General features: G+C 46.9%; 1 protein-coding gene across 1 annotated transcript in view; it reads right to left on the reverse strand.

Annotated features, from left to right (window-relative positions):
* Window positions 1-18,398, reverse strand: part of KCND2 (potassium voltage-gated channel subfamily D member 2) — a 244,875-nt gene that overhangs the window by 6,353 nt on the left and 220,124 nt on the right. The window contains exons 3-4 of the mRNA XM_030216253.1: window positions 13,212-13,310; window positions 7,295-7,387 (exon numbers count right to left, since the gene is read on the reverse strand). Coding sequence (XP_030072113.1) covers window positions 7,295-7,387; window positions 13,212-13,310 — 192 coding nt within the window. The remainder of the gene's footprint in view (window positions 1-7,294; window positions 7,388-13,211; window positions 13,311-18,398) is intronic.

Below are 18,398 nucleotides of genomic sequence, written 5' to 3' on the forward strand. Positions count from 1 at the left end.
GAGCCCCCCACCCCAGGAGGGATGCATCTGTCGTCAGCACTTTTTGTGGCTGAGGAATTTGGAATGAACATCCCAAGGTCAAATTGGATCGAATCGTCCACCACTGCAGAGAATTCCAGAAGTCGGTGGACAGTTGGATTATATCCTCTAGACTCCCCGCAGCTTAATACCACTGGGAAGCTAGGGTTCATTGAACTGTGGAGAACATGTGCCCCAGAAGTCTCAACATCTGCCAAGCCATGATCTCTTGAGACGCTCGAACTATGGACACCAGGGACAGGAGGTTGTCTGCCCTTGTCTCGGGAAGATAAGCTCGAGCTGTCTTTGTGTTCAACAGAGCCCCAATGAATTCCAACTTTTGAACTGGGGTGAGATGGGACTTGGAGTAATTGATTATGAACCCCAGTAGTTCTAACACCTGAATAGTCATTCGCATGGACTTTAGAGCGACTGCTTCCGAGGTGCTCTTCACCAGCCAATCGTCAAGATAAGGGAACACATGCACTCCAAGTCTGTGTAGTGACACTGCGACTACCGCTAGGCACTTTGTGAACACTCTGGGCGCAGACGCCAGACCAGAGGGCAGTATACAGTACTGAAAATGCTGAGTTCCCAGCCAAAATCAAAGATATTTCCTTTGAGCTGGAAGTATCGAGATGTGTATATAACCATCCTTTAAGTCCAGAGAGAATAGCCAATCATTTTCTTGAATCATGGGAAGAAGGGTGCCCAGGGAAACCATCCTGAACTTTTCTTGGACTAGATATTTGTTCAGGGCCCTTAGGTCTAGGATGGGACGCATCCCCCCTGTTTTCTTTTGCACAAGGAAGTACCTGGAATAGAATCCCAGCCCTTCTTCCATTGGTGGAATGGGTTTGACCACACTAGCCTTTAGAAGGGCGGAGAGTTCCTCTGCAAGTACCTGCTTGTGCTGGGAGCTGTAAGAATTAGCTCCCGGTGGGCAATTTGGAGGTTTGGATTTCAGATTGAGGGTGTATCCTAACCGGACTATTTGAAGAACCCACCGGTCGGAGGTTATAAGAGGCCACCTTTGGTGAAAAAATATCAACCTCCCTCCAATTGGTAAGTGAGGCTATGCTTAACTGGAGCCAGTCAAAAGCTCATCCCTTGCTTTTGCTGGGGAGCAGTATGGGCCTTAGACGCACGCTGTTGATGAGAATGAACGCACTGGGGCTGAGCCTGGGCAGGCTGCCGAGAAGCAGGAGTGTACCTATGCCTAGGATAGGAATAGGGAGCACTCCTCTTCCCCCCAAAATACCTCCTAGATGAGGAGGCAGTAGCAGAAGGTGCCCAGTGGGAGAGAGAATCCATAGCATCATTATGCTTCTTGATCTGATCAACAAAATACTCTACTTTTTCACCAAAAAGGTTGTCCACCTGGCAAGGAACATCCGCCATTCGCTGCTGGACCGAATGATCCAGGTCAGAGACACGCAGCCATGAGAGTCTGCACATCACTATACCCTGAGCAGCAATCCTGGATGTTACATCAAAAGTGTCAAATGTACCCCTGGCCAGGAACTTTCGACACACCTTCTTCTGCCTGACCACCTGGCGAAAAGGCTTGGCCAGCTCTGTAGGAAGTGCATCAACCAAGCTCGACAGTTGCCGTATCGAGTCCTGCAAGTGCACACTCGTGAAGAGCTGGTAATTTTGGCGGTGAGCATAGCGGCCTGATACATCTTCCTCCCAAAAGAATCAAGAGTTCTAGCTTCTCTGCCTGGGGGCACCAAAGCAAAGTCTTAGTACTCCTGGCTCTCTTGAGGGCGGAGTCCACCACCATGGAATTGTGGGGTAACTGGGACCTCATCAATCCAGGTTCACCGTGGATCCGATACTGGAATTCAGCTTTCTTCGGGATCACAGGGCCAGACAGAGGGGCCAACCAGTTTTGCATAAGGACTTCCTTCAGTACCTTATGCAAAGGAACTGTCACAGCCTCTTTAGGTGGAGAAGAATAATCCAGGACCTCGAGGATCTCAGCCCTGGGCTCATCCTCAACCTCCACAGAGAAGGGAATAGCCGTAGCCATTTCCTGGACAAAAGAGGAAAAGGACCGACTCTCCGGTGGAGATAGTCTCCTTTCTGGCGGAGGGGAAGGATCAGAGGGAATCCCAAAGGACTCATCAGAAGAAAAGTACCTGGGATCTTCCTCTGACTCCCAAGAGTGCTCCTGCTCAGTATCGGATAAAGCCTGTGTTAAGGTGCTTCGACACTGAACCTGCCTCGATGCCTTCGCTCGACGCCCGTCATCGAGACTCCTTGGTACCGACAAGGAGGACATGGAATCCTAATGTCTCCTTGGGGCCGGGTCCGATGAAGGTCGGTCCCGGGGTGCCTGCATAACAGGAGGCCTCAAGACAGGTGGAGACCCGCTCAACGCCTCACTGCTCCCAGCGTGAGTTGGTCTCTCAGCAGCCATTACCTTTCTTCCCGACGTCGATGCTCCTTTCGATGTCGACGCCGCTGCCGACCTCAGTACAGATGTTGAAGGACCGGACCGAGCCCCAAAAAGCTTCTCTTGTTGGGCTTCTCGAGACACTTAGGTCCGTTTCTTCATATGAAGACACAGACTACAAGCGGCTGGGCTATGGTCGGGCCCAAGGCACTGGATACAGCAGGCGTGAGTATCGGTACCTGAGATGGTCCGGTTGCACCGAGTACGTTTGAAGCCGCTGAGTGTCTTCGATGACATGGAAGGAAAAACGGCTTCAGCGAAATCAAAAGACGTGATTGTGCCTGTTAAAGAAAAAAGGGCATAAAACAAAAAGGGGAAAAACCCTGACCTGGCAGCCTAAAGCTGGCCATGTCGAAAAGAAAGAAAACTTTGAAAAGGGGAAAAAAGCTAAAAGAGAACTACGGGGATATTTGTTTTTTTTATTTTTAGAAATGACGCTAAAATAGGAAAAAGAAAAGCGAAAAAAGTCGTCAGACTCTGTTCCTGGGCCAAAACGAGGAGAACATTAAAATTCCTGATACCTCGTAGCGGATAAAAAAGAACTGAGGAGGCACGCTCACGTGACGGGCAGGAAGTCGTCCGCGCATACACGGTGTGTGCTGCACGCATGCCAGAAGACTCTGGCAAAACTTTGTTTATATTTTGCTTGCAAAATGCCGATTCCTGGGCCCACATGGACGTTGACCCACATGTGAGAACAAGCAGCCTTCTTGTCCTCAGAGAATATTTTTTACACAGAATAAATAACAGATAGTGAACAGTGTAGCTCACAATATTCCAAAGAATAAAAGGGTGCTCTAGAAGCTGTCTGTTACATGTCGATGCTGTCATCTGTGTGGATCTCTGATATATTGCTTGGTGAGTTGTTTAACCCTTTCATTATCTGGAATATTTCTGTTGTTTATGATTATGATTTATTTTTATTTATATTGTTTTAATATGTGTTTTATAATTGCTACACTATTATTCTATTTAGATGCATCTGATGACTCATAATTTCACCACTTCCTCTACAGTAAGAGGAAAGAGAACAAATTTTAAGGAAAGAAGGTTCTTAAAAGTACCTGTTGTAGTGCTTTTAGTGCGTGCTAACCATTAGCGCACGCTAACTGTGTAGGCGCCAATATTCCTATAGGCGCCTACACAGCACGTGCTAATTTTGTGCAAATGCTAAAAACGTTAGCGTACCTTAGTAAACAGGGCCCTTTGTGTGTTAGTGGCGCAATTACTGTGAGTACAGTTGATTTTATTTTGTTGTCATTATGACTGTTTTTTTTTATATAATGATGTATTTTTATTGATTTATTTCTTATTATTTGTAGCTGCCCCTGACAGTGTGAAACTACTACTACTACTAATAATTTCTATAATACTACTAGACGTATGCAGTGCTGTACACATTATATGCTGGTACTTCTCTGTCCCTAGAGGGCTCACAATCTAACCCTCATGTTTACAAAGCCACACAGCATTGCCAACACAGCCCATTCAAAGTGAATGAGCTATGTCGGCAGTACCTCACTGCCAGCCGCTAGTGCGACTTTGTAAGCAGGGGCCTTAGCTTTTTTTTGTATCTGGGGCAATGGAGGGTTAAGTGACTTGCCCAAGGTCACAAGGAGCTGCAGTGAGAATTGAACCCAGGTCGCCAGGATCAAAGCCTGCTGCATTAACCATCAGGCAACTGGTTCACATTGGGCTTGCGTATGAATATTACTGTAGAATTAAAGTGATTTAACACCAGATGTGTCTTCTGCTTCTTTGGACTGCCATGTGCTTCCTGCAGACTATGTGCTTCCTGCAGATTACAGTTTCCTCTATGGTGTTCCCCATATGTAGATTGACTCACATGTGTAAATGGTGGTTTTAGAATGCTGTCATTTGCATGTATATAAACCGAGCAGGCACTTATTCTAAGAGGGCACTCTGAAGGTATAGTTTGGGCTAGCCAAAAATGTATACATGTATTTCCCATTTTACAGTAGCAATATGCGTATTTTACAAAATGTCCTCATTTGCTTGAGTGGGTGGGTTTTGCTGGAAGGGGGTGGAGTGGTATACAAGTGGGAAGGGTATGTGTGCTGGGAGGGTTGGGTGATGCTATTGGGGGTGCAGGGGGACTTGGTGATCCTATCAGTTGTGTATGGGAGGGATTGGGGGATGAGCCGCTACATCACCACTCAGCAAACGATGCTATTGGATTGCTGGTAGTGCAGCTGCACTTACCGCTTCCTCTTGGGGTAGTGGTAAGTTTGGTTTCGCTATTGGAAGTCAGGAAATCAAGCGCCTGGTCACAGCCAACACCACCTCTTCCCATCCCTTTCAAATCCAGAGCCGGTTCACTCCTATGTTAGGCAGCTAACATGGGGGCCCTTTTACTAAGCCGTGTAGGTGCCTACGCACGCCCAGTGTGCGCCATTTTGGAGTTATCATCCGGTTACCACATGGCCCTTGTGGTAATTTCATTTTTGATGCACTTCTGCTACGTGCGTCCGAAAAATACTTGTTATTTTCTGACGCGCGTCAGCTATGCGCATCAAAGTGGCATTTGAGGTCATTACCGCCTGGTTACTGTGTGAAACCTTACAGCTAAGTCAATGGCTAGTGGTAAGGTGTCAGATCCAAAATGGATACGCGCCAATTTTTATTTTGCTGCACATCCATTTTCGGCAAAAATATAAAAAGGTCTTTTTCACAGGCGTGCTGTAAAATGGATCTGCGCGCCCCCCAAAACCCTTGCCTACACTACCGCAGGCCATATTTCAGCGCACCTTAGTAAAAGGACCCCATGGTGTTTTTACAAGATAGGCCTCTGTTTTATGGCAGTGGACAGTAGTGCGAGCTTCTCATCTTTCCTCCTAAACCTACCTCCCCTCTCCCCTCTTTCTCTATTTCGGTGGATGGCACTCTCATTCTCCCTGTCTCATCTGCTCGTAACCTTGGGGTCACCTTTGACTCCTCTCTCTCTCCTTCTCTGATCACATTCAGCAGATTGCCAAAACCTGTCGTTTCTTCCTCTACAACATTAGCAAAATCCGTCCCTTCTTGTCTGAACACTCTACCAGAACCCTTATCCACACTCTTGTCACCTCTCGTCTTGATTATTGTAACCTACTTTTCACCAGCCTCCCTCTTAGCCATCTCTCTCCTCTTCAATCAATCCCAAACTCTGCTGCACGACTCATCTTCCGCCAAAGTCGCTATGCCCACATTAGCCCTCTCCTTAAGTCACTTCACTGGCTCCCTATCTGTTTCCGTATTCAGTTCAAACTTCTCCTATTGACCTATAAGTGCATTCACTCTTCTGCTCCATTCTTGTCTCTCTCTATGTCCCCCCTCGAGTACTCCGTTCTGTAGATAAATCTCTCCTATCTGTCCCTTTCTCCTCTACTGCTAATTCAAGACTCTGTTCCTTTTGTCTCGCTGCACCTCACGCCTGGAATAGACTTCTCGAGCCTGTAGGTCTTGCCCCGTCTTTAGCCGTTTTCAAGTCCAAACTCAAAACCCACCTCTTTACAACTGCTTTTGACTTCTAACTCACTTGCCCTGTCCTTTATCCTCACCTCTTTATTCCCTTACCCTTAATTGTTCTGTCTGTATTCCCCTCCCCTTAACTGTTCTGTCTGTATTCCCTTACCCTTAATTGTTTTGTCTGTTTACCTGTCTTATCTAGATTGTAAGCTCTTTGAGCAAGGACTGTCTTTTGCATATGCCTTGTAGCGCTATAGAAATGATAAGTTTTTCCTACATTTGCACGCAACTATGGAACGCACTTCCGAAGACCATGAAAACAACGCAAGATTTAACTATCTTCCGAAGACTCTTGAAAACTGACTTATTCAAGAAGGCATACCACAAACAACCGTCCTAATTACTAAACAATAAGACTGAAGAATAAGACTAGATCGACCTTAATCACTCGATCGAATAACCTCAATGCTTTTAATAAACAAACAATCCCACTTCTAATCTAAAATCGATTACTATGTAACCACACAATGATGACTAACCTCACTGCCAAACACTATCACTTTTTACCCTAATGTCGATAACTGAGCAACAACATAATGTTGACACTGACGCAAGATCCCAATGTATTCTTATACCATGTATGTACACACTGAATGTAAAACCATGTGCAACTCTGTAGACCGGAAATGGCAATCGCCACTACGGCAAATGTAAGCCACATTGAGCCTGCAAATAGGTGGGGAAAATGTGGGATACAAATGCTACAAAATAAATAAATAAATAAATAAGTAGTAGTAGTAGTAGTAGAACTCTCTACCTTGCAGATACTGCTGCGTTAGCTGCTTCACGCAACTTAGTAAAAGGGCCCCTGTATAAAATAACATCAGCACTTTGGGATACACAGTAGCTAGAGAACCAGGGGAACCTGATTCAATGCCCACTGCAATTCCTTGTGACTCCCGGCAAGTCATTTAACCCTCCATCGCCCCTGTATATAATATGTAAAAAACCTGCTTTTTTAAAATTGTAACCATAGAGAGGCGGCATATCAAATCCCATCCCCTTTCCCTTAGAAAATGAAATGAACAAAGCTTGAAGGAAAAGCTTTGCTGCAGAGCCGTGTAAAACTGCTACGTGTACCAAGGGGAAAAAAAATGCAAAATAGGCCATTTAGCATTTATATGCAAATTAAATAAAAGTTTTCAATATTTAGATGCTGTAATGTTGTTTGATGATCAGAGTAAATTACTGTAATGTAAATAATTGTTAATGAGGAATAATAAGCTACTCAAGAACAAAAGTGCATTTCTCTGGGTTCCTGGAAAGAGACTGATTCTATTTCCTTACCGTGGTTTTCTCCAGACAGTGCAGCAGGTGGTGGTGCTGTATTGCAAAAGAGGAGCCAGATTTTCTAACAAGAGCCTGTTCTTCTTCATTGGACTGTGAAAACAGAACATTTTGCATTAGTTTCACTTGTAAACCAGACATCTCACCACTGTGACAGATCGGATTTTTGGCCTGCTGTAAAGCTTCAGTGGGCTGCAGCTAAAAACAGTTCACGTCAACCAAATTTAGCGTGGGCTTGCAAAACAAATTAACATACTGAGCCATTCAAGAAATGATGCAAAAAAAATTTAGCATGATCACAGTAGAAAAAAGGGGGAACAGTATCATGGTCGTACTATTCTTGTCCACAGATTAAAAAATTCATTGGCTAAATAATCTAACAAGAGCACTGCAAATTGTTCAGTACTTGACAGCATGATTAGGCCCTTATTTTACAAAAATCCCACATGTACATGGAAGCATTTAAATGTCTGGAGAGCACTGAGGTTTAAATGCCGTTTCTAAACAGGGGCCATTCACGGAGGGGGAAGGCAAAGGCAGGGAAAGGGAGAGGAGTTGTGTGGGCTTACATTACAGATGTGAATGCTCTTATTTTGCATAGGAAGTCCACATCCGCATAGAGAAAAACAGACATCAGGATTGACAGCTGCCCCAAGATATGGCTAAGTGCCTGCTATAGGAGCAGCTGTAAATACTTATATTTGGGGCCCCCTGATCTCCCCTGCCCACCCCAAAGGCAACCACAATCCCCCTACCTGATGCCAGCTCTCACCCCGCTTGAAGGCAGCTCTTCCCTGATCCAGCCACCTTATGACACCCCCCCCCCAATCCATCCCCCCTGCAGCACAGGCAACCTTCCTGATAGAGACCCTGTGGTGCAGACCCTCCCTATCCACCCCCCCCCCACACACACCATGGCACAGGTACCCTCCTAGTACAGATAACATGCCAATGATCCAACTCCCCCCCCCATCCACAATGTGGCAGCCTTCCCCCAAGCCAAACCCCTCTTCAGGTGCAATCTATTAATACAGGCCCCTCCAGCAGCCCCTCCCACCTCTGATCCAATGTGCAGGCATGGAGAGCAGTTCTTGAGGTTAGGTGCTACTTTGCATTTGTAAATGCGCCAAAGAGTAACACTTACACACATAAGCACCCTGCGTGCTTTGAGTTGCTCTATCCATGTTGTCGTTATTGTTGTCAGCATTTTATTGGACCTCACATATTTTCAAAGATGCTGGAATGTGTAGCATATGGATGTATACAGAGGAATTATTGGTTTCATCTAATTAGTTCTAAATCATAATCATTGTGTCATTTGGAGGGACTGGTTATAGCGACTTACTCTATTCTGATGTTTTCACTTAGTAAATGGCCACCAAAACAGACATTATGAGTATCAGGTGCTTAACAATCAGTTAAAAAAAATCATTAATTGGGTTGAGACCTGGGAGCATTTAGCATCTTTTTTCCTGTGCTTACATCAAAAGAAAAAGATGGCATGTGGGAACTTGCTCCTTTTGCTTTGTGGAATGCAGTGGTATATTATAAAAATGCACTTGCCTTTTTTTATTACTAGTATTTTACACAGAAAGTTTTGAATAATGAGGGAAGGGTTTCCTTTGTGCAGAACTGTCCAGAGTCAGTCTAAGTGTGCCAACATTGTCTAATTCCAATTACTTTACAAAACCAATTGACTTCCGTTTCCAAAAAGTATCAAACTTGAACTAAAAAAAAAAAAACCTCCTGCAGAGGGAAGTTTTCTGGACCTATCTACTTAAATCTCTGGAACCGGAAGGATTAAACACACATTTACAATGGGGTTGTTACATTTGAGAGAGATGGTTTCTGGTGGTTCCACTGTGTATATCCGGTAACGGAGCTGTTAAAAAGTGCGACCGCCATGTTGAACAGTCATGGTATGCATTCGGAGTGAGAAGGACGCAAGTAAGTGTCTGAGCTATAAAATATCAGTTGTATATGATATCTGGAGAAAATACTGAAGTACTATTTTGTATCTTTCAATCAGATCTGCAACGAAGTCCTGATCCTTAGACGAAGCCCAAGCGAAACAGGGACCTGTCGGGGTCGGGAGAACATATGAAAGATGCAGATAAGTGAATGATTGATTGTCCTTCAGCACATGAGTGCTTTAAAACGTAGGACTGCCTCTTTAAGCACTAATGAATATTAGAGTGAAGAAAGATGTATATAATTATAAAAGTGAAGGAAGACGTCTATAATTATAAAAGCAAAAAATTATAAAAATTATACCACTGCATTTTGAACTATAGGTGGTTGGGGGGTTGTCAGTGATTATATATAGTCATGAGAACTTTAAATGTCCATGAACTTAAGAGTATTTCAGGACAAAGCGAGGTGACATTATGAGACTTTCCCCTTACACTGATTGAGCAGTCTGAAGTGGTATATACAACTGTGGTTGATATATTGAGTTCAACATTGTCTAATTCAGCACACTTGTCCCGTCCCGGTCCCTTACCGTGGCTCCCAACGCGGGGGGCGAAGATCGACGGAGGCCGCAGGATCCAGGGCGGCAGGGACGAGTCGCCGACGGGGCCGGCGCTGCCGCGGGCCGCTCCGAGGCCGGCGAACCGCTGGAGCGAACGCCGGTCTCGGAGAAGGGAGCATGCCGGCCAAGATGGTGGCGCCGGCGTCATCGTCTCCCTGGCCCAGCGCTGACCAGCGAGCCCGCTCTGCCTACTCGCGCCGGATTGGCGCATTGCAGCGAGAGACTCCGCCTGCAAGGTGGCCTGGCCTATCCAGGCGCACCTTGCCTGCCAGAGCTGAGGGGATTGGTTCCTCTTCTAGGAAGGAGGGAACTGGCGGGAGATTTAAACCACGAAACAGGAAGAGTCAGGGCTTCCGTTTCGTTCGTCAGAAGCCCACACAGTGGATCGGAATTGTTGCATCCCGAGACTGTGTCCTCTTCGCTAGCCGTCCTTGCTAGCCACCTCGAGGGACTGTGTTCTCTTCGCTAGCCGTCCTTGCTAGCCACCTCCAGGGACTGTGTCCTCTTCGCTAGCCGTTCTTGCTAGCCACCTCCAGGGACTGTGTCCTCTTCGCTAGCCGTCCTTGCTAGCCACCTCCAGCGACTGTGTCATCTTCAGCTAGCCGTCCTTGCTAGCCATCTCCAGAGAGTGTGTCCTCTTCAGCTAGCCGCCCTTGCTAGCCACCTCCCGAGACTGTGTCATCTTCAGCTAGCCGGCCTTGCTAGCCACCGCCAGAGATGGTGTTCTCTTCAGCTAGCCGCCCTTGCTAGCCACCTCCCGCGACTGTGTCATCTTCAGCTAGCCGTCCTTGCTAGCCACCTCCAGAGATTGTGTCCTCTTCAGCTAGCCGCCTTTGCTAGCCACCCCAGAGACTGTGTCCTCTTCAGCTAGCCGTCCTTGCTAGCCACCTCCAGAGATTGTGTCCTCTTCAGCTAGCCGCCCTTGCTAGCCACCCCAGAGACTGTGTCCTCTTCAGCTAGCCGTCCTTGCTAGCCACCTCCAGAGATTGTGTCCTCTTCAGCTAGCCGCCCTTGCTAGCCACCCCAGAGACTGTGTCCTCTTCAGCTAGCCGTCCTTGCTAGCCACCTCCAGAGATTGTGTCCTCTTCTGCTAGCCGTCCGTGCTAGCCATCTCCAGAGACTGTCCTCTTCAACTAGCCCCCCTTGCTAGCCACCTCCAGAGATTGTGGCCTCTTCAGCTAGCCGTCCTCGCTAGCCACCTTCAGAGGCTGTGTTCCTTTTTGCGCTAGCCGTCCTTGCTAGCGGCCCTTTAGAGACTGAGTTGCTGACTACTTGCCAGGCCGACCGTCACCCCGCGGTTCCAGCAGTCCTGCTGGCCGCCTGCAGCTGGGGGCTCAACCCTCGGTTAATGGCGGTCACCGCGGGTGAAGATTCGGGGTGCGCGGCGGTCCTCGGAGGTCTTACTGGGCCTCAGGGAACCTAAGGGCTCACCAATAACCGAAACAGGACAGGAAGGACACACTATTAGATGCTAAGTTCATAAAATGTTAATTATGTTCCGTGGAAAATAAATCTGTTGGCTCAGGCTGCTATGTGAATATTCAATTGCTGTTTCATTATTGCTACCAAGTATTACATATTAAGGGCATTTGTTTTAATTCATTTATCCCGTCCTTACATGTACATGGTTTTACTTTTTAAACCCAAAGGTTTCTTATGATAGCATTGTGCTTATTTGAATCAGTTTTTCTGTACAAGTTTTGCTTGATTTGTCTTTATTTGAAATAAAAAATTTTAAAACACATCTTGTCAACAAGGGGCGGGGCTAGGTAGGGGCAGGGGGCCCACCGAGCAGGTCTGCACAGGGCCTCGCAATTGCTAAGACCGGCCCTGCATTTATGTGCAGTTCTGAGGCTCTATGTTTTGCAGATCCTCTGGTAAAATGCTATGGAAATTCCGTGAATCATGATCTGAATGTGTGCATTCCCCTCTCCATGTACTATCTACAATCAGTCTGACAGTATATAAACCCATACTATATATGGAAGCCTGACCCTCCCCCTCTCCCCAGTGCTAATACCATGTATTACCAACAGATGTCTGAGCTGCCATTTTGACAGAGCCAAGCTTCATGGCAGGAACAAGTGGGCATTGCTTCCACCCCACCAGATCCCAGGCCCTTTCTGAACCCTTGGGAGAGGTGTAGGCCTTGGAGGAGGGTGCCACATGGAGACTGGTGCTGGGGATACCATTAATGGGAGTTGACATGGGGCCATTCTGGTGGAAGGTTGATGTGAGGGCCTCATTTGTGGGGTTGTGCCATGGGGGGGGGGGGGTCCTCACTTGGGGTGGTTGCCGCAGGGGGCCATGTTCGGGCAGGCTGACATTGGGGTGGGCATAACTTTAGGGGGAAAGGTTGGCATCAGGGGATGAAATGCCTTTGGTGGATAGAGGGGTTCAGATGTCAGGAGGGTTATCATGGAAGGGGTGGATATCATAGGGGGGGTGATATGCTCAGTTAGTCCATATTGTTTCAGATTAATGGTAAAAATGGCACATTGAATGATGGCAGTATTACAGATTAAAAATATAGAAATAAGAAACTAATTTTAAAAGAAAAAAATACTTTTTAATAATAATTAAAAAAGGAACAATAATAATGAACATGGAGTTCTTTTTAGACCAATGAATGACATGGAGCAACCCATATGGGAAAGCGTGATGTATACACCATATCTTTGGTTGTTTGAGGTCTTTTCCCTCCATTTACATTAATACATCTAAAACTTGGCAATTTAGCCTGTTTGTAGTTATTTGTGGTTCTCAATCTAAAAGAGCTTAGTAGATTCTCTCTCACTTTTGCTGTTAAGTGCCAGGTATTCTATACATTTATGTGTGCAATGGCCCAATTATAGAAATTGCCCTTCACGTGGGTAGCGCTAACATTTAGGTATCAAGAATGCACATGAATGACCAGAATACCAGCATATGCGTGAAGCCCACAGCTCTTGCCCTTACTGCGTGTTAATTTTTTGCTCAAGGCCTGGTAAATGCAAAATCTAATGCACTTTAGTAAAGGGTCCCCCCGGACCCTTGCTGGTAATCAGTGATCCTTTTCCAATCTGTTTTTCAGTCAACACTAAACAGAAGTTTTGTTTAGCATTTCTCTGTTTCGGGTTTGCCTCCTCTCAGTCTAACAGCTCCTTATTATTCTCCTGCGCTGGCTTAACACTACAGTTCAATACCGACAGTTACTTGGCTGTAATGAACTCCTGATCTAAATCTTTTCGGAATTTTTATCTAGACACGAAGGGGCTTTGAGCATAGATTAACTGTATCTCCAGAACAGGGCTGCCTAATTATTTGTTATTTTATTGGGCATTCTCCTCAAATTCTTTCTTTAAAAAATATGTGGTCAACAGATCATGAAAATAATGCCATTACCTGCTGCAGGGCTTCAGTCAGCAGTCCATTCCGTTTGCTCTGCATATAAGCATTAGCACTTCCACTCTTTGCCACACGAATTCTTGCAAGCCTGGCTTTCTGCAGGAAAAAGTATATACTGTATCAGCTATGCTTCTACATTACTATACGTTTAACAGAAGAAAGCTAAGGTAATTAGAGATCAGACCAAGTGAATGTAAATTTACTGACCACTGGAAGCAATTTAAATAGATGCACTCAACTAAAACATCTACTGGGTATGCTTGACAACCCCTTTCCTGAAAAAAACCCCCAACAACTATCAAACATATAAATGGCAAGTGACCGACCCACCTGCAAATGCGCAGTAGAGACTTCCCTCTCTGTCCCGCCCTCACGTCAAGACGTGATGACGACACAGGGCGGAACAGAGAGGGAAACGGAGTCGGACTGACGCTGCCGCTGGAGCCTGGAAAAGAACATCGCGCGCACCAACCTCCACCCTTCCCCCCCATCCCCGCCGCTGCTCCCGCCCCCCTCTGTATCGGGCCCCCTGCACTGACCTGACAGCGCCTCTCACCTCCGTGTGGAAGCGCTGCAGGCAGCAGCAGAGCTTTCACACGGAGGTGAGAGGCGCTGTCAGGTCAGTGCAGGGGGCCCGGCACGGAGGGGGGAGGGAGCGGCGGCGAGGAGGGTAGCTGGAAATCTCGCCCGTTTTAACAGGCTTAACGGCTAGTATACATATAAAGTGAACCTCACTGGAGGCTCTGTTTATTTATTTTTTTTTTAACTTATATTTTCAAATGTCAATAAAGAGAAAAAATATGCTCAAAATAACTCTCAGGACAACATGAGAACAATATGATGTCCAATAAAGTGAAAACACATCCATCATAGAAACAAAAAAAGGTACATCTCCCCATTGACATTTTATGTGACAAACAATACAACCAACCCCCCCCCCCCCCCACCCCATCCACCCCATCCACTGGCAAAGCATCCAAAGATACAAAAAGATCACACCAAACAGCTACACTCACAATACCAAATACATTCCACTACTATTACTACTTAGCATTTCAATAGCGCTACTAGGGTTACGCAGCGCTGTACAAGTTAAAAAAATGGGGAAGGACAGTCCCTGCTCAAGAGAGCTTACAATCTAAAGGTAACAAACTATGTAGTCAGTGTATCATGAATGGGGAAGGTGGTTAGGCGCCAAAAGCAAGGGAGAAGAGATGGGTTTTAAGTAAGGACTTAAAGATGGGCAGGGAGGGCGCATGGCGTATGGGCTCGGGGAGTCTGTTCCAGGCATAAGGTGATGCAAGGCAGAAGGGACGGAGTCTGGAGTTAGCGGTGGTGGAGAAGGGTACAGATAGGAGTGATTTGTCCTGAGAGCGGAGGTTACGGGTGGGGACGTAGGGGGAGAGGAGGGTAGAGAGGTAATGGGGGGCTGCAGATTGAGTGCATTCCCTTGCAGACATCATTCCCCCCTCCTCCCTCCATCACCCTGAGGTCCTAAGAGTTTAGGAGCTCCTGAAGGTGATGCCAGAGAAACGCATACTGCCCGTTACCCCCTTTAAGAGAGTGAGAATAGAGCTGGTATTCCTACTGTGCTAACTCTTACATCCTCACAACTCAACAATCATAGGGAACTGCATCAGTAGAGATCCAGAATTATAAAATAGTCTTCCTAACCAATAATCAAACATATAAACGGCGAGTGACCGACTCACTCGCAAATGCGCAGTAGAGACTTCCCTCTCTGTCCCGCCCCTGCGTCAATCCATGATGACGGGGGCGGGACAGAGAGGGAAACTGCGCAAAGCCGCCGAGGTCGCTACCGCTCCCCCCCGCCCGAGGTTGCCGCTGCTGCTACCGCTCCCCCCAACCGGTGTCGCCGCCGCCAGCCCTCCACCCGGCCCAGGCCCTCTCTCCGCTACTGAACTTACATCCATTCGCCGGAACGCAGCACGCATATCAGCTGAGCTGCTGTCCGCCTTCCTTCCCTGCCTGTGCCCCGCCCTCGCTGATGTTACGTCACACGAGGGTGGGACACAGGCAGAGAAGGAAGGCCGACGGCAGCTCAGCTGATCTGCCCTGCTGCGTTCCGGCGAATGGATGTAAGTTCAGTAGCGGAGAGAGGGCCTGGGCCGGGTGGAGGGCTGGCGGCAGCGACTCCGGGGGTGGGGGTGGGGGGGAACGGGAACGGTGGCGACCACACGGGGGGGCCAGCGTCGGTGACCACACCGGGGGGGGGGGGGCAGCGTCGACCTTCGAAAACCCCAATACCAGCCCGTTTTAACGGGCTCAACGGCTAGCAGTGACATATAAAGAAAACGTCTTTGAGGTCGAGATAAATTTTGAGTTGGCTAAAGTGTCTGGTCTCCCAGTAACAAGGTAGCATAACCCCACTCCACAGTTCTCTGGAATAAAGCAAGTGGAAGGCTTTATTCCAGAAAGAGAGAGTAGAACATTCTAGAAATGTATGGATGAGTATACCAGATCCCAATTGGCACCTAGGGCAGCGAGCTGTGTCTCACAAGCCCAGTGTAACCCCTCGTGTCCTGTAAATATAGGCTCTGTATAAAATGTTATATTGCGTCTCTTGCAGATCCGCTGAATTAACCATCTCATACAAAGTAGAAAATAAGGCACAAAATTGGGGACGTGTACATTCTAGACCTTGATCCCTATTGCCAGTGCTGTACGAGAACAGCCATGCTGCCTACAGGAAGAGTCATCTTTAAAATCTTGTACCAAGTAGACAACCTATTCAATGTCACCGGTAAGCGAAGAAGAATGGGATCCAGAGCACCATAAGTCCAACCATCACCATATTTGGATTTCAAAGAAAACCAGTAATGCCTCGCCTGAAAATAAGACAGCATATAGCTATTCGGGAAATTCCATTTTTTCTTGGCCTGATCAAAAGTGATAAAGGAGTCCTTCCCTGACAGAAGCAACTATCAAAGTTGAACGCAACGCACCCCGGCCAAGTCACGAAATATCGAGGGGCTCAAACCAGCTGGGAACGCTGCATTGGCCATCAGACATAAAAAGGGAGATGCATCTGGGCAATGCTGTTGACGCCTCTACCACCAGCACCAGGCACTCCACAGCGGTCTGAGGAAGCTCAATTTCAAAGCAATCCACGATCCTGAGCCTGGAGTCATATGCAAGAGATTTATGAAAGAAAATGGTTAATTCCAATCCTCCAAGCGAGACTCACCCTCCCGAAATCCCCTCAAAAATATGTTGCATTAAGGCTGCCACGTTGTACAAGTGACGGTCCAGAAGGCCCAGACCCCCCAGCTTTTTATCCAAAACAAGTTTCTGAGACCCTATATGCGCCCCCCCCCTGATGCCAAATAAAAGCATGGATTAAAGAGCGGCATAATTGCTTATCCCTCTACATGATCCAAATAGGAATGGCTTGTAAAGGGTACAAGATTTTAGGAAGCAATATCATCTTCACCAAGGCCACCCTACCCATCAAAGAGATCAGGAAATCTTTCCAATGAGAACAGAGCTATTTAATTTTTTCCAAAGGATCCAGAATGTTGCATTTGTACAGCATAGCTGGACTAGTGCTGAAGAAGATCCCAAGATATCACATAGGGCAGGTCACAGGAGGAATGGACAATATTGAGAGCTGCGGATCACCAGGTCTCCCCGAAAGAGGGAGAAGCTCCGATTTAGCACAATTAGCCCATAGGCCAGAGATGACTCCAAAGGCCTGGACTACATCCAGGGTCACTGGCAAATGACTGGGGGCCTGTGCCAAATATAGCAAGATATCATCTACAAAAAGATTAATACGAGTCTCCGGGTTCCCAATAAAATTACCCCTCAGCTGATCACTACAATTAATCTTGATAGCCAAAGGCTCAATAGCCATAAAAAATGTAGTGGCGATAGGGGACACCCCTGTCTCATACCCTGCTGTAAGGTAAAGCTGTCTGTCAATTTACCATTGACTAACAGCTGTGCCTGTGGCAGAATGTAGAGAGCTGAGACCCAATCAACCAACGAACCTCGCAGCCCAAATTTCCCCATTACCCAAAATAGATATTGCCAAGAGATGCTATCAAAAGCTTTCTCCATATCTAAACCAGACATAGCCTCCAGACCCCCCTCCCCCCTGTGTTCATGAATAGCCACTAAGGTCTGCATGAAGTTCATAGAGGCATAGCGATCGTGCACGATGTTAGGAATATAGGCATTCAATCGGTGAGCAAGTATAGCTGCTAAAAGCTTAACATCTTGATTTAAAAGAGAAATAGGTCGATACGAGTCCACTTGAGCCGGAACCTTAACAGGTTTGGGCAATAAAACAATGTAAGCCAAATTCTGGTGATGTCCTGCTCCCTCCTGTACCAGCCCATTAAACATATCCCGAAAGGTTTCACTGCCAAATCAGAAAGAATGCAATAATACTCCTGCCCAAAACCATCAGGCCCCGGAGCCTTGGTCAGTTTCAAAGATTTTATGCCAAACCAAATTTCTTGTCCTAAAATGGGGGAATTCAAAGCACTCAACTGATCAGATGTAAAGCAGGGTAATAATCACATATCCCAAAAGAAAGCATCTTGAACGTCCTCGTCCCTCACCTGATATAAGGAGCTATAGTAATGTACAAACTGGGCCCTGATTTGGGACTCATTGTTATATGTCTGTCCAGACCCATCTTTAATAGATGTGATAACTTGTTTCTTTCTATGGGACTGCCAAAAGTTTGCCTGCTTTACTACCCCACTTAAAAAGTTTAAAGCATTGAAAATAAATGTTTTTCTCAGCTCGTTGATTCAATAAGGTGTCAATCTGCCACCTGAGCACTAGCAAACATTGCTTAGTGGCCTCATCCAGTTTTAACACATGCTGACTACGCATGTGCTGGTATTCCTGAGAAAGACATAATAAGTCAGCCTTCCTTCTTTTCTTCTGACTGGAGGTGTAGGTGTCAGGCTTTCAAGGCAGAAACTAGGTTCGTGAGCCCTTGGGCCACTGCCGAGGAGCGGCAGTGGCAGGCAAAACCACCCCACACCAAAGACAAGGCAGAACTCTGACAGAAACAGCTAGACTTCACCTGCGCTTGACCGCTGTTCCCCAGGAGTTGAGCCCCTGGATGCAGGCGGCCAGCAGGACTTACAGGACAGGGCAGGCACTGGATACCAACTAGGCTGAACAGGGACTGAGGGTCAGAGG

Source organism: Microcaecilia unicolor, chromosome 10 (assembly GCF_901765095.1).
Source record: "Microcaecilia unicolor chromosome 10, aMicUni1.1, whole genome shotgun sequence".
Taxonomy (NCBI): Eukaryota; Metazoa; Chordata; class Amphibia; order Gymnophiona; family Siphonopidae; genus Microcaecilia; species Microcaecilia unicolor.